The 16,681-nt window shown below is 46.1% G+C and overlaps 1 protein-coding gene across 3 annotated transcripts in view; it reads left to right on the top strand.

Annotated features, from left to right (window-relative positions):
- Positions 1-14,433, top strand: part of WASF3 (WASP family member 3) — a 104,930-nt gene extending 90,497 nt beyond the window's left edge. The window contains exons 7-10 of one of the 3 annotated variants that reach the window (XM_058670942.1): positions 5,994-6,160; positions 6,994-7,260; positions 11,607-11,977; positions 13,309-14,433. In XM_058670942.1, coding sequence (XP_058526925.1) covers positions 5,994-6,160; positions 6,994-7,260; positions 11,607-11,977; positions 13,309-13,466 — 963 coding nt within the window. In that variant the 3' untranslated portion in view covers positions 13,467-14,433. Of the gene's footprint in view, positions 1-2,461; positions 2,638-5,993; positions 6,161-6,993; positions 7,261-11,606; positions 11,978-13,308 lie in introns of all 3 variants that reach the window. The other 2 variants (XM_058670941.1, XM_058670943.1) reach the window with 2 other exon arrangements.
- Positions 14,434-16,681: the final 2,248 nt, after the last annotated feature.

The following is a 16,681-nucleotide window of genomic DNA, read 5'->3' as shown; positions in this document are numbered from 1 at the left end:
AGGGAGACCACTCTTGGCTCCATGCAGGCTGCAAGTCCCAACTGCTGCAGTCATTTAGAGCAGTGACCATGACATACAGGAGATCTCACCCCATCTGTGTGTGTTTGCCTTTCAAATAAATAAAACCTTAATTGAAGAAATAAGTACTTAATGTAGTTATTAATTCTTTTAATAAAGTGATTCTTGATCAGGTTATATACTGGAATTGTATTAAAATCTCCTTCCCTGCCCTTTATTATTTTCATTGTTAAAAATATACATGCTATATGCTGGTTGTAAAATACTATAATAACACTGAAGGAAAGAAAGGTACTCCCCTCCCTGAGAGGGAATGTCTACTGGGAACAATTTGGTATATATCTTTTCAAACCTTTAAGTATTTTTAGATATATGTGTGAATGCTTACTAAGGATTTTATCTACATAAAGTTGAATTGCACATGACTTACATACACATTAAGGATGTTCTTTTAAGTAATTGTGCAATATTCTGAAATACAGATGCTTCATAAATTATTTACACATTGCTATAGTAATAAATGTAAGTTGTCTCTAAATGGTGGATGTTATAGCACTGTATGTGTGCTTCTATAGTCAAGTGCAGAAATTTCTTCAGGATAATTTTTTTTAGATTTATCTATTTATTATTTGAAAGACAGAATTACAGAGGGAGAGTGGGAAAGACAGAAAGATCTTCCATCCACTAGGTCACTCCCAGATAATCGCAGTGGCTGAAGCCAAGCTGGTTTGAAGCCAGGAGCCAGAAGCTTCTTTGTGTTCTCCCATATGAGTATAATGCCCAAGTCCTTGGGCTATCCTCTGTTGATTTCCCAGGCACAATAATAGAGAGCTGGATTGAAAGTGGAGCAGCCAGGACTCAAACTGGTATCCTGGCCATGGATATGGTAGCTTTACCCATATGATGCTGCAGTATCAGCCCCAGAGTAAATTTCTAGAAGTTGAATTGTTACCAGAGAGATTGCGAGTTTTATGTTTTAACAAATAACATTTGACCCTAAAGGAATAAATAGTCTATACTGTTTTTAAGGCAGAGCCAGAAAGTTAGACAGAGCTTCTGTCTACTTGTCCACTTTCAAAATGCCGACAACAACCAGAACTGGGTCAGGTTGAAGCTCAGAGCTAAGAACCCAATCCTGGTCTCTCGGGTTAGTGCCAGGGACCCACCCCACTGTGGAGACAGCACTGCTGGTTCCCAGGGAACACACTGTCAGCTGGAATCAAAAGTGATTCTGGGACTTCAACTCTGACACTTTGAGAGGGGACAAAAGTGTCCCATGAGGAGTCTTAACCACTGTGCCAATGCCCACCCCAAATGTACCCTCTCAGCAGGCCTTCAGAGGCCCTGGAATTTTCTCTTTTTTTGTGTGTGTGGAGCTCTCATCTTGCCCACTTTACCAACATTACCTATATACATGGCAGGATGTGCGCATCCGTGAGATACAAATGCATTTACATCTTAACATACATACGTGTATATATATATAATTTTATAATATAAATATCTTTTGAACTATAAATGCATTTGTGTTTACCAAATTTTATAATGGTACCTTGATGTGTGCACCTTACAGGTATCCACTACTGGACTGCACTCCCGTCACAGCAGAAAGGGCCTATGACTGTGTGTGTGTGTTTGTGAGTTGTGTTGTCACTGCCGGCTGGGCACAGTGCCTGGGACAGTAAGCTGCCACCAGCAGCTGGCTGTGGAGCGGATCCCTGAGCCGGTGTTTGACTCAGGGTATGCCGTGTGGAAACCCTGTGACTGGGAACCATCAGAAGAAACACATCATTCTTGTCCCTAGAGGCCATAGGGTGTCATAAGGCAAACATGAAGGAGTTAGGGACACACACACAGCCACTGTGTTCACCTTCAAGCAGTCCTTGTGTAGAGCCCAGGGAGTAACTGAGTGCATGTTTGCTGGCGAAGTAGGGCCAGAGCAAGGGCGGCTGCATGGGCAGGTAAGTGTACACCTTGGTTTCGAGGTTTGCTTAAATATTTTCTCATAGAGTTGGGAACATTTTGAATGCTGTCCTCTGCAAGGCCATTGTGTGTTAATCAGAATCATGGTGGGGAGTAATGTCTCTGTATGGTGTTGCCAGACTTCACCTAATCCAGAGCCCGGAAGTTTGGGGTATTTAAAATAGGCAGCAGCCTGTTAAAGTGAGACCTTGTGACCAGGAATGACAGTGAGCGACCCCTCTAGCTGCTGCACAGTAGCTTTCCTCTTTCTTTAAAGTGCTAAGGAGTGTGTATTTCTTGGCTGGGTCCTCTGGTTGAGAGCAGCATGCGGCTTTAGCAGTGTCAGAGCGGGAGGTGGCTGGAGGGGGAGCGGTTTCCCACAGCACAGCAGCTTTGTTTCCCATGTGTTGTGACTGCTTCTAACTGCCGTTTTCCTCTCCCTTCTGTCTTGGCATGCTTGCTTTCTTTTCCTGGACGTCAGGAGCAAAAGCGTATAGATGGCACCACTCGTGAGGTGAAAAAGGTTAGAAAAGCCAGAAACAGGCGCCAGGAGTGGAATATGATGGCATATGACAAAGAGCTTAGACCCGACAACAGGTTGTCTCAGAGTGTGTACCACGGCGCATCTTCCGAGGGATCCCTGTCCCCAGACACTAGGTGTGTGCGTGTCATAGCCGCCTGCCGTCTTGCTTTGGGCCACTGTGCACTGCCTGCTTTTACTATAAACCGAAAATGCACCCGGAGCTTTGGGGTTTGTATGGCCCACCAAACCTTTTTGAAGCTTTCTATAAGAATAATTCATCTGTATTTCTTGATTTTGAAGTAATATTTGGAGGCTGTTGTTTTACATTGGGTTGCTTTGTTTGATCATTTTTGTAATCACTGTCTTAAATTTACTATTCAATTAATGTAGCTATGTTTAATATTTTGAATTTGGGATAACTGTCAATTGCTTAAATTTTAATAATCCTTTCTCTTTAGCTTTGGACTTTGAATTTCATTGCTGTTTGGGATCTAAAAATGTTTGGTAAATGTTGGCGAACATGATTAAGAAATCTCTTGTTCTTTTTGATAGTCTTTCGAAAAAACTAATAAATAGAAGACAGATCTATTGCTAACTGTAGGTAACCAATATTAGGTCTTCTAATTCCAAGAGAATTCCATCAGAGTTGACCTTAAAAATTGGTTAGTGGCTCAGTGATGTTTCCTGCAGGTGTGAAGGAGGTAGCCACTCGGTCACACCGCTCATGGAAAGGATTCGCGGCAGGACTGATGAGTCCACCTTTTGGTTGGATTTCCTATTTCTGATTGTATGAAGTTGTTAACCTTGTGTTCCCACAGTCTTCCATTGTGGATTCTTATGATACATGATTCAAGAATGTTCCCCTCCCCACCCCCCACCTCCGGCAAGAAAGAACCCAGCAGCAGCCCAGACTTTGTGTTACATCTGTGTGTGTGTTTATCTCAGTGTTCTGATGCTGCAGCAGCATCTGAAAGACTACATGACTGAATGACTCCAAGGCTCGTTCCTGGGGTGCTTACGGTGCCTTACTATTTTACTCCAGAAGGTCTTGTAAGACATTGGTGGGGTGTGAGGCAAGTTCTAGATAATTTTCCTGCACAGGCTGTTCTTTTTTCTAATAAAAATTTTTAACGATTAATTAATTCTTATTGGAAAGTCAGATATACAGAGAGTTAGATCTTCCGTCCGATGATTCACTCTCCGAGTGACTAACGGCCAGCACTGTGCCGATTTGAAGCCAGGAGCTTCAGCCAGGTCTCCCATGTGAGCACAGGGTCCCAAGGCTTTTGACCATCCTGGACTGCTTTCCCAGGCCACAAACAAGGAGCTGGATGGGAAGCAGGGCTGCCGGGATTAGAACTGGTGCCCATGTGGGTTCTTGGCGCGTGCAAGGTGAGAACTTTAGCCACTAGGCTGCCACGCCGGACCCTACACATACTGTTTTCTCCCAAATATGAAGAATCATTGGAATCAGAACTGACTCCTGGTGTCCAGGTTGAATTTCCATGTTGTTTGTTTCTATAAAAAGTGAGATGCTGCTCTTGGTTCTGGGAGTAGGGCAGGTAAACAAATATCACAGCTCCCACAATGCTAATCTGCTTTATTGTTTTCCCAAATAATTTTGTTCTAATTCTTTTCTTATTCAAACCTATACTTTATTTTTTATCCCATATCTACTTTCTGTTGTACACAGATGCAGATGGGAAAGTGACGGTCATGTTTTCCAATCTCCCAGTTGATAACTCAGTCTAACATGTGGGATTAAATTGTTCCACATTGGGTATAAAGCTGATGATCGTTACATTATTTAGTCTTCCTCGTTTCTGTTTATATCTTTGTTTGTTGTTTTTCTGAAACAAGATAGGATTATAAGTTTTATTGCTTCAGAGTTTCCTTTTGTCTCAATACCTTTCTCTTGCCCTCTCATTTGTATGCAGTCTGTACTAACAGACTGTAGTCCATCATGGCACTTGAAAGCTTAATTTTTTAAGATTTATCTATTTGAAGCACAGAGTTACAGAGGAGGAAGGAAGATGCATACTAGCCACAATTGGGCTAGTCTGAAGCCAGAAGCAGGTGAGAGGGATAGGACTTGGACCACTTTGTGCTGTCAGCAGGAAACCAGATCGAAAATGGAGCAGCCGGGACTCGAACCGGCACCCATGTGAGATGTTGGCACTGTAGGCAGTGGATTTCCTCACTACAGTAGGGCGCCAGCCCCATGAGTTGTCTCTTGAGTGTGAAATATGGGTGGGAATGAGGACATGCCTTCCTGCTGTTGTCACCAGCCCTCTTTCCTGGAAGTATTGCATCTCCATGCCTGGCTGTCCTTGTTTTTCTCATCCAACCCTGGGCCCTGTTGCAGCTCTGATTGTACCTGCCCTCCCAAAAGATCCTGAGGGATTGACTGTAGTCATCCCCACTGATTCCCAAGCTGACTCTGGCATCCATTGTAATCTGTCAACCAGGGACAGAAAATGTAGTTAGGCCTGGCAGGGATGTCTAAAACATGTGCATGCTTTTCTCTTGTCGTTACTCCCTGAAAAGCAGTATTGCCGAAATTGAAATCTCATTTGCATTGCATTAGGTGTGTTACTAGTCACCTAGAGATGATCTGTGTGCAGGAGGATATGTGTAGGCTGTATGCAGATAGTGTGTCATTTCATAGAAGGGCTTGAGCACTTGTGGGGTTTCATCTCTCCAATGGGTGCCTAATTCTGCCCATTGCAGTCTTGTGTTCTGTACCAGTTACTAATCATCATCTGGTGTTAGGACCACCCAGCTGCTCCACATTGGCCTGGGGGATCTGCTGCTTCCGGCCTCCCCACCACGAGTCTCTCCCAGCTCAGCACTTGCCCTCCTTTCCCTGTCCTTTCTCACTCCTCAGCTGTCCACCCTCACCCCCTCTGTCCCACCTTTCCCCGTGGCCAGCCTCTAGGAAGCTGTTCTGATTCCGCCTCGTCCTTCTCTTCCATCCCTGACTAGTCAGCCCAGTGTCCTGAAGCTTCTGTGCAAGGGTGGCACTTACTGAGGCACAAGGCACCCACTTCTGGCCTGGGCTCTGGTCAGTCTCCCTTCTTTCCTGGCACAGGAGGCACCTGCTAAAAGTTGCACACAGTCAGTGATTCATAGTCACACAGAGGCAAGCGCGTGTGACCAATGATGTTGGAGTTCTGAGTATTTACATTTTACACATCTGCTGACTCTCAGCCTAAGGCAGGTTCTTTCCCTGTTAAAAATGTTCTCAGCTCATTTGCTTCCAGCTTGCACAGTTGAAAAGGCATAATGGTATGCAGACCACACTACCCTGAGGAAGACATCCGTAGTGGTTTCTGCACAGCTGCCAGGCCAGGGAAAGGGCAGGGCACAACCTCTTGTCCTGTGGAGCAGCACCTGCACCTGCTGGCCGCTCCGGGTCCACACCCAGAGACTCGGTTCTGCCAACCCTGCCCCTCCACATCCCCAACGTGTGTTTGCCTGTTTCCTTCAGAGAGAGAAACACAAGCTGAATCCTCCCAGAAACCGGCAAGTGCATGTGAGGAAGGTCAGAACGAGAAGAGAAGAGTGGGAGAGAAGGAAAATGGGCATTGAGTTTATGAGTGACGCAAAGAGACTGGAGCAGGCAGGGAGCGCGGAGGAGGACAGAGTGCCCGGAGGGTTTGTCCTTTTGCTTTCTTTGGGTTCCAGCCTTGATTGCCCCCTGCTTCAGCCATCCTGTGAGGGTGTGCGGCCCCTATAACCTGATGGGAATGCCTGAGCGTGACCATGTGCCACTAACGCCCGCAGCTGCCGCTCGTGCCGAACCTTGTCTCCTGCCAGGCAGCAGTGGGTGCCCAGCACCCAGTGCCTCTCAGCCCTGCTCCACTAACTAGTCATGAGCTCTGTTCCTTTCAGAGTCTGTGGTCTGCTCCACTTTCCTAGCAAACGAGGCCTTTCTCTGCCATGCTGCATTGTTTTCTTTCTCCTCCAGTCCAGTGCATTTCTTTCTTGTGTGAAAAATGCAGTTCCCTCGATTATGCTCTAGTTCTTTCTCTGTTCTTATTAATATTTATCCCGTTCACCTGCCTTGGTGTGTCTTCTTACTATATGCTGTCAGTTTCCTTGCCACAGACCACCTCTGTCTATCTTAGATGCCACATCTACATGCAGTGGAATCTATGTTTGTAGCCTTCTCTCATAGAGTAAAAAAATCTGCCGAGATACTATGCAAACTGGGCCCTCTTGTTGCCCAGCTGCCTGTTTGTCTGTTGACTCGTTCACTTCAAAGCTGCGAATCTGACTCCATGTAACACTCGGCTTGCTGCTAAAATAGTAGTGACATCGCTGCTCAGAAGCTCTCATGGGCTAGACCTGGTTGGTAGTAAAGGGATGAGCGGCTGGCTTCTGTGCACTGGCAATGTTATGATTATTCAGATGTACGCTTTTGCCTTGAGGGGTTTTTCTTTTCCTTCTTTAATGTACCTGTCTCCCCCGTCTCTCTCAAATGCCAGATCTCACGCGTCGGATGTCACGGATTACTCTTACCCGGCCACTCCCAATCATTCTCTGCACCCCCAGCCGGGGACGCCGTCCTATGCAGCCGCTGATGCAGCACCACACGGGCCTGCCAGCCAGGCCCCTGAGCATGAGTACCGGCCCCCCTCGGCCTCAGCCAGGCACATGGCCCTCAACAGACCTCAGCAGCCCCCGCCCCCGCCTCCGCCCCAGGCCCCGGAGGGGTCCCAGGCCTCGGCACCGATGGCTTCAGCAGATTTCGGGTGAGTGGGCACTCTTCATAGGCCAGTTACCATTCACTCTTACATTTGAGTCTTGCTTTAGGATGTGGGAGGGTTTTTTAACTGATATTTTAGAGGCCAGCATAAAGTCAGAAGTGATTGGATATAAATTCTATCCATCAGGACAGAATCCTCTATGGAATAGAACAGGCACAGCATCCTGCCTTTCCCCACTTTCGTCACATCAGGATGTGCAGGGTCCCTTACACACACAGGCGCATGTGTTTGAGTTAATCCCTGAACCACAGCAGCGCGGATGGACTGAATTTGTCCCAAGCCCTTAAGTTTCCTTATATATCCTGGGTGCACCACAGGGAATTCTTTTTTATTTTATAGTTTTATTTTTGCTTTGTAAATTCTTTTTATCATTTTATTACTATTACTATCACTATCATTTTGTAATGCAGTGCCGTAGTCCCTGGGATTTTCCCTCCCCCTGCCCCAAGCATACTTGTGTGTGTGTGTGTGTGTGTAAATGTTTATGAGGAATATGAGTGTATGCTATGAATATGTTTATGAGGAACAGCGTAGTTCCTCATAGACAGTCATAAGTCCATCATTGTGCACATGGACATTGGCAGAGTCCAGCATCCCATTGTCAAGACACATCCAACAGTTTCACTGGGAATCAGTCCTCAGTCCAGAAGTAGAGATGCACACTGCACCATATCCTCACATCTGGACATGTCAGTCTCCACTACACAGTCGCTATAAATCCCCCCAAGTGAAAAGCCACAACAAAGTTCTGTCCTGGAATTTAAAAAGAAACTTACACCACAATGCCATGAAGTTAAACAATATGCTACTGTATATGATAGGCTCCATTACACAGTTACTATACATCCCCTTAAATGAAAAGCCACAAAACGAAATCAACAGCAGGAAGAAAAGAACAAATAAAAAATGCCATGAAGTTAAATAACATGATACTGAATGACTAATGTGTCACTGAAGAAATGAAAAAGAAAATCAAGAACCTTCTTGAAGAAAGTGATGCTACTGTATGATCTATGAGTCAGTGAAGAATTTAATGAGAAAGTGTTTTGAAGAGATGATGAAACATAAAATCCATGAGATATAGTGTTTGCTGGTCATTGTTAGTGAGATGTGTCTCTTGTAGGCAACAGATAGGTGGGTTTTGTTCTTTAATCCAGTTTGCTAATCTATGACATTTGATTGATGAATTTAAGCCATTTACATTCAGGGTTAATAAGAATAGGTGATAATTTGGTCCTGTTATTTAGCAATGGGTTGTTCATTGTTCATTGATTTAGTCTTCTGTTATTTTACTGGGATGTTTTTCTCGTTTGCCTTTGGTTTTGTTGGGCGCTATTCCTCTTCTCTGTCAAGAGAACATCTTTGAGTATCATTTGTAGGGCAGGTTTGGAAGAGGCATATTCTTTTAACTTTTCTTTACTGTGGAAGAATTTTATTTCCTTTTCAAAGACAAAGGAAAACTTTGCTGGGTATGTTATCCTGGGACAACAACTTTTTCCTTTTAGAATCTGGAATATGTCTCTCTATTCTCTTCTTGCCTGTAAAGTTTTCTGTGAGAGGTCTTCTGTGAATTTAATTGCCATTCCTTTATATGTCAGTTGATTTTTTTTTTTCACATTTAAGGATCTTTTCCTTGTGTTTGATTGAAGAGAGCTTGATTATCATGTGATGTGGTGAAGATTGCTTTTGGCCAACCCTGCTAGGAGTTCTGTGCCCCTCCTGGATGTTGTTTTCCAATTCTTTATCCAGATTGGGGAGATTATCTTTTATTGTTTCATTAAGTACATTTTTTTAAACCCAGTTTCTCTTTCTGCACCTTCTGCGACTCCGTTAGCTCTCATATTTGGCCTTTTAATAGTGTCTTTCAATTCTTGAATACTTTTTTTAGCTTGACCCAGCTTTGCTTCCAGCTTTTTGATTGTTTCCCCATTGTGATAAGAAATATCTTCCAATTCTGAGATTTTTTTCTGCCTCCTTCATTCTGTTACTGACATTTTCCACTGAATTTTTAATTTGCAATTTTATTGCATCCTTCATTTCCAATAATTCAGCTTGATTTTGTTTCAGTGTTGCTATTTCCAGTGTGACATATTCCTTTAGTTCCTGCATGTGCTTCTCGTTGTTGATAAGTTTTATGACAAGTGTTTTGAATTCTGTATCCCCCATTTTCTCAATGTCTTCCTCAGTTAATTCTGAGGTTGGCAGAGGCTTTTGCTCTTTTGCAGGGGAGTCTTCAGTAATATTCATTGTGCCTTTATCTCTTCTTCTGCTCTTGGTCATTGTACTTCTGGTTAGCAGATTCTTCTCCTTGGGACAGGTTTCTTAAGTTGTGTCACCCATAGACCTGCAGTTCCATTTTACTTACTGTGGTTGGTATACGATTCTTTGTTTGCACTCATTTGTGCCACTCCCTCTAGGGAGTTTCAGATCTGGACTCTTATGTTAGATTTCCATCATGGTCTCTGGAGCCCCAGCTCCTGGTTTAGCACTCTGCTTCCTGTGATCCTGTGCTTAGGCTGCACCATTGTCTGTACACTGTTTCTTCCACTTCCGGTTTGCTCAGTTCCCAGGATTGGGGATACACCACGTGTCCTAAATGGCTAGGTTGTTGGTGGTGATCTTGCCGGAGCCTTTTGGCCATTAGGTCTGAGGACCACATGGACCTATTTTGAGTCCTATTTTATAAGATTATTTTCCCTGTGTGACCAGTACATAATGCACTGAGCTGGAAGTAAGGTTGCTCACAGCTTACTGTTGTCCCCGCAGTCTCAAAGCCTTTGTCACACTGTACAAAATGGTGCCTGACGTGCCTGAGTTCTTGATCTACTGGCTCTCAGGTCTGGGGACCTACCTTGGGTGGAACCTATAGAATACCACGTTGCTGCAGTTCACTGAGCCCAAAATGAGTTCGTTCAGAGCTTAGTGCATATGCAGTCCTGTCCCACATCCATTGCCTCCCTACATAAGATGGTGCTCGATTTGGCTCTGCTGGGGGTTTAGGCTGTGAAATCCACCCTGTTCCCACACCGCCTTTTTGGGATTTGCTGCTCTGTCTCAGCTCCTGGTCAAATCAAACAAACCAGCAGGATGAGCAGTTCTCTTGAGTTCCCAGTGAATTCTCCTTCCCACCTTGTTGCTGGTGGAGTTACAGCCACTGGTTTTGTTCAGATCACTGCTGTCTGAATGCTGCTGGGATGTCTGGTCACTGCAACGCCACTTTGTTGTCTCCGTTGCTTTCCCGTGTCTGTCAGGCTCCAGGTCTCCCTGTGCTGTCAGTCTTCCATTTCCTGGAATATGCCCTCTCTGCTTCACTGGGACTAATGTTCCTCTGTCTGCTCAAACGTGTCTTCACCCTTTTCTGCCATCTTGATTCTACCACAGGGAATTCTTAACACATGTGAGAAAGGCAAAGCCTGCAGGCCCCTACGTGTCATTTCTCAACTCTTGTAGCTTCCTCTCTCAGCCTCTTGGCACCCAGGCATCATTCTGTCCCTGCGCCTTTTGTTTTTCAGCTTACACGTACAGGTCAGGCGCCTTCTATGCAAAGGCCTGCATGTGCAGGGTGCTGGGGTTTGTGCACCTTCTGTGTTCCATGGGCTGTCTTCTGTGTTCTCTTTTCTGGCCGAGCCCAGTCTCAAGAACAGGACTCTCCAGATTGTGCCCTGGAGGGCCACATATGCACCCCTGCTGCCCCAAGTGCCCCTCAGTCTGGTGCACCATGGAGATTATGTCCAGTATGTGCCCCCAGGCTTGCCAAGGGCTTTCTATTCACTGCACAGCCCTAGGTCTCTCCCAGCTCTTGGTTCTCCTAATGGTAGGATTGCCAAAGGGGTGGCCTGATACTTCCATGGTCAGGCAGAGAGCGAGTCCCTGATCCCGTTGGCTTAGGCTGGTTAGGATTCAGCAGATTTCTTGGCACCGAGGTTTGTAAAACTCTGGCAGCATGCTGGGCCCCATGGCCACGAGCAGGTTCCACTGAACAGGGCTGTGGGGTATGGAATGTCCCCAGTTGTGTTGGTGTAGGACAGGTTTATGAGCCATACACCTCGGAGATGCCCAGGATAAAGGGTGATAGGGGTTGCAATTCTGGCGCTGTAGTCAACTGTCTCATTCTAGAACAAAGTAGAAGGTCTGGCATCCCCATTGTCATGGCAACATTGACCTCTGAGAAATCACAGACCCACTGTATGTGGATGTCTGCCTCCTGTGGGGTTCCTGGCCTGTTGCCCCAGCATTGTGTGTGGGGGCAGCCCTAACTGGGCACAGCAGCTCTCAGAGGATATGCCCTTCTGGCGTAACTCCGCTCACTCTGTATCTCCTGTCTTTACCAGAATGCTCCCGGCCCAAATCATTGAGTATTACAACCCATCAGGACCACCTCCTCCACCGCCTCCGCCCATGATTCCTTCAGCACAAACTGCCTTCGTCAGCCCCCTTCAGGTCCCAGTGCAGCCTGCCTTTCCCGCGTCCGCCAGCTCCACGTACTCCACTCCTCCTCATCCAGTGCCTGCCACTGGGCTCCTGGTCACGGCACCTCCTCCCCCAGGCCCTCCGCCTCCCCCACCAGGGCCTCCTGGTCCTGGCTCCTCTCTGTCATCCTCCCCACTGCACGGTCCCCCCATGGCTGAGGCCAAGCGCCCAGAACCTGCGCAGCCACCCATCAGTGATGCACGAAGCGACCTGCTTGCTGCCATCCGGATGGGTAAGTGCGGCAACCCCCTTCTGGAAATGGGTTTCCTGGGGTCCCCAGCAGGTCACACAGCCTGGCTGTCTTCACCTTATGACTGCCTACGTGTTTTCTTAAAGGAGCCTTGTTTCATGTTTTCAAAAACAGTAGATATGTTTTTGCCAGTAGACACATGACAACAAAGAATCAGAAATTCAGGAGAGCTTTGCTGGATAAAAACCAGTTAACAAGAGGGATCAATTTGTTGGATTTCTTTTCTGCATTCTACTGCTAAGGGTAACAGTGCAAGAAAATGAACTCTTATCAATGATTAGTTTAAAACCCCACAATCTAAGGAATGTCATGGACTTGCCTTGTTGTCAGCTTATTGTGCTAAGTGAATAGTTTCCAGAATTTATTTAGCCATGCAACCCTTTTGTCACCTCGCCTTGTCCCCCCAGATCCTGAAACATGGAAAAGCAGGCTGGACTTGAGGGGTCGTTGAGACCCACATGTTTTGTGTGTTTCCCCCAGAGCTACTCGTGCCAGCCTGCTTCGTGCACCAGTCACCACACAGGTTGAGTGAGAGGTCAAGGGCTTTTCTGCCAGATGGAGGCGACACAGACTTCCCAGGCAGCAGTGACCCTGGAACTCGTGGTAGTTGTTAGTGACACAGATGTGATGGTATAGCCATCTCATTAGAACCCGGCCTGTGGCACCCCGCCCCCCGAAGACTCCCATGTCCTTAGTGTATCTTGATATCCTTGGTGGTACTTCCCTGCATATGCCCAGAGCAAAGCACATTGATGACATTAACCATGGGTGTCCTGGTTTCCACTTGCAAGTACATTGAGTCTGTTGGTGACATCAGAGTAGTATTTGTAGACTCGCTAGTAGAGGGTAGGACATTATATGTCACCTAATGTCCAGTGGTCCAGTGGTCCAGGGAAGGATATCTATGTGTATGGGTGAGAATGACAGAGACCAACCAGCACATGGAAGCAGATTATACCAATTGGGGAATCAAGGTGTGGGGAATACGGGAATGTTTATGTGCCAATCTCACAGATATTCCATAAGTCTGAGATGATTCCAGAAGAGAGCGGTAACAAATGAGTTGATAAATCGGTCAGTATCTTCCTGTGTTGCTAAGCAGGAGAATGAATGATTGTACTGTACTCATTCTTGATAGTAGCTGTCAAATGAATGGCGTTAAGCTTCTTAGTTACTCACTAAACTTTCCTTCTTAAGTTTCCAAAACTTTTAGTATCACTTGAAAAGCAGTGTCTGAGAGGTGTTTTCATTCATCTTCCTGGCTGGGAGTGAGCAGAGGGATTTGGTGCTCACCCTCGTGTGTGTGTCTCTAGGAATCCAGCTGAAAAAGGTCCAGGAGCAGCGCGAGCAGGAGGCCAAGCGGGGACCCGTCGGGGACGATGTGGCTACCATCCTGTCCCGACGCATCGCCGTGGAGTACAGCGACTCCGACGACGACTCGGAGTTCGACGAGAATGACTGGTCCGACTGAGGTCGAGCCAGGCCCCGCAGCAGGCGACAGGCGGGCAGCGTTTGGAGGCCTCTACATGGTCTCAGCCTCCCCAGTAGTGGTATTCTAATCCTGTAGCTTAGCACCTTTTGTATTAATAATGTGATATCGCTTCTGCACATCCAAAACTTCTGGGTTTTTTCAGTATTTACTGTGTAATACTTAAGTGCCACTCAGCATAGCCAGCCTTGCTGCACACGAGGAAGTACACTAATTATTGCATTGTCCTCAGCACAGCACCTTGCTTTCCTCCCGGCCGTGGAAGTGTTTAGTGCAGTTTGGGTTAACTGTTGATCGCTACAATTCCGCAGACTCGTTGTGTGTGCGCGCGCCTGGGTGGGTATGTGTGTGTGTGTGAGTGTGTGTGTGTGTGTGTGTGAAGCTGCCTGGTGTCAGGTCTTGGCAAGATTTCACAACTGTGTCAGTGTAATGTCTTCCCATCCATAAATGGTATCGCTTTACCATTTTGGGACTTTTTGCCCCCCTTTCCTTTTAAAAACAATGTGTTTCAGAAGAAGTTAGCTCTCCAGGGAACGCAGAAGAACCAGCGTTTCCACCTTGGATTTCTCGACGTGGTGGTGGCTGAGTGAATCTGAATGGTCTGTTGCCTGATCTCATTGCCTTTGCATGCTTGTCGAATGTGACCTTGGCAGGGGTCCCTGTGCTGGAGGACAATCTCAGTACAAGGAGTCAGCAGCTCAGTGCCCACAGAAGTGGAGAGCCAGGGCCCACGGGGCTGCCAGTCAGAACACCGGCAAGCCCTTGCAGCTCAGGGGCCTCCCGGCTGGGACTGCCACAAACAAGCCAGGCCTGAGCTGCCCGGTGGGGCCTGGGATGCAGGGACTGACTGCCCTGCTCCCTTGCTTCTCTGGGAGCTGTGAGCTCAGTGTGGCAGCGGGCTTCTCAACTCCTCCTACATGCCCAGCAGGAGGGCGTCAGATGACACCTCGCTCTGGGTCTGGGTGGAAGTAGATGTTGGCAACTCTTCCTCACTTCTCTTGGTGCTGTGGCCAGATGAGGGAGAAATCCCATGAGCAGGGCCTGTGCCCCGTCCTCGAAGCACATAGTTCTTTCCTCACACTCCCAGCACATTTGGTTGTAAACTGCCACTCACCAGATCACCGTGGCTAGAGCCTTGGCCGAGGCAGAAAGTCCTTGGCTCCCACCTCTGCCTGCCCCATGGTGCATCCCACATTGGATTCCTAGAGGCCTCTGGAGCTTACTTCCCTGGCTAAGATGGGCCCTTGCAGAACTCAGGACTGGGAGCTTGTATGTGTGATCCTGGCTGAAGGGTAACTGCTTGCTTAGATTACACAAGTGCCCCAGGTACTAACTCTGGACAGGACTCCACAAAGACTCCGAGGCACCTGACTGAGGAGTTCTCGTCCCTGGGTTGCAGACACTGGTTAGTAGAGGTGCTCCTTAGAAAGAAGGAAAGAATTCAGAGCTACTGGATTGGATGACAGAAATAGGGTTCTGATCAGTGGATTGTCTCTCGCGTGGCTGAGTGACAGCTGTCTGGCCTGCAGGGACCACTGTGGAATGATGGTTTTTGGAGCTCTGAGAAACCTCTGTATCCCCATTGCTTTTCCAAGGGCAGCCTGCTTCAGGTGTGTCCGAGTCTGCAGGGCAGAGCCAGCTGTCAGTCACTGGCTTCCTGAGCCACTCCGCCCCAGGCTGGCCACCATGTGGTGGCCACTGTGGTGTTCTTAAATATAACTAGTGAAAACTTTCAGCTTCTCTGTTAGTTTCTGCTTTTATCTTCCTTTTTTTTTTTTTTTTTTAATTTTTGGATGTAGAAGCATCGTTCTTGGGGCTGTGACCATTTTTAAGTCTTGTTTTGTTTTTGTTACGCTAGTTTACTTTTTGGTCATGTTTGTGATAGAAGTTCTCTGTCAGGTTCTGGAACTTAGAGTTCCTAATACTTCTTGGTTTTGCTTGGCTTTTCTGGAGAGAGCACATGAAAGCTAGTATGGGTGTCAGGAGTTCTCCTGTTGATAGCCAACTATAGTAAAATCAGTGGCACTTTATTCCTAAAGATTCTGAGCCTATTAACTATTGGTTGTCTTGGCTGTAGTTTAATCAGCAAGTTATTTTCGACTTGATTTTATGATTTGTGAGGAAGTTTTTGCCCTATTTGTATTTCATAAACTGCAGGAAGGAACCATGGTTAGCACCCAAGTTTGTTTATTTTTTAGTGTATTTTTTTCAGCAACTTTGATTTAAATTTGGGATCCAGATTTTTTCCTATTTACAATGTTGTGTGAAAAGAGAAGAAAAAATGAAGACTAGAATTTTTAGTCTTCATTTAAAAAAAAGTGTTTACCAAAGCAAGTAGAGAATAACCTTTAAAAGCACATTTTCATTTCTATGAATTTTACATTTCGAATTACAGTATAAATTGGATGCCTATGTTAGACTGTCTTCCATTTCTCCATGTGTATGTTGGCTGAATCTCCTGTAAGTTTTTCCTGGTAGCAAAGACGTAGGGAGAGATGCAGCAGTGGCCAGAGCCACCTGGTGTCACACAGTTGCACGCAGTTCTGGTTTCTGGATGAGCAGAACAACAGTTGGTTTTGCATCGTTAGCCCCCAACCATTAGATGTTTTTCTTTACTAGGGTTACGATTAGAAAATTAACATTTTCACTTCAGTAATTTTTTTTTAGAACATTCAGATCTTTTCTGAGCACCAAGTGTCCAGGCTGTCAAAGTTTTGTCATAATTTGCAACTGAAATACAGGATACATTTTAATCCATTAAACACTAGTGGGACTGTATCAGCCAGAGTAGCAGTAATTTTTGTTTTATAAATCAGAGTATCTGTCGTTGCAGTATTACCAATGCTGTTGTAAATTGAATTTAAAGTGGTATTAAAAGAACTCCTGTTAAACAATTTTTATCTGTTTGTATATCTTATTATAGATTATGTACAAGTAACATCTAAATAAAAATCACACTTTTAACCCTAAAAGATTTTTGCTGATTTGCACCAGTGTTGTCGTCTGGGCTCTTTGCAGGGAGATTTCCCATAACCTGACGCCCAGACTGCCTTGTGGGGGTGGAGGACGGCAGGTTCACGTGGCAGAGTGGGGCTAGACACTGGCTGGCACATTCAGCCTCCATAGCGGCCAGTACACCAGAGCCTTTATTTTCATGTCACGCTTAGAATGATGGTTTGAAATGGGTATCCTGTGTT

Source organism: Ochotona princeps, chromosome 12 (genome assembly GCF_030435755.1).
Source record: "Ochotona princeps isolate mOchPri1 chromosome 12, mOchPri1.hap1, whole genome shotgun sequence".
Classification (NCBI taxonomy): Eukaryota; Metazoa; Chordata; class Mammalia; order Lagomorpha; family Ochotonidae; genus Ochotona; species Ochotona princeps.
The sequence above is the reverse complement of the archived record's forward strand: the minus strand, read 5'-3'. Positions and strand labels throughout refer to the sequence as shown.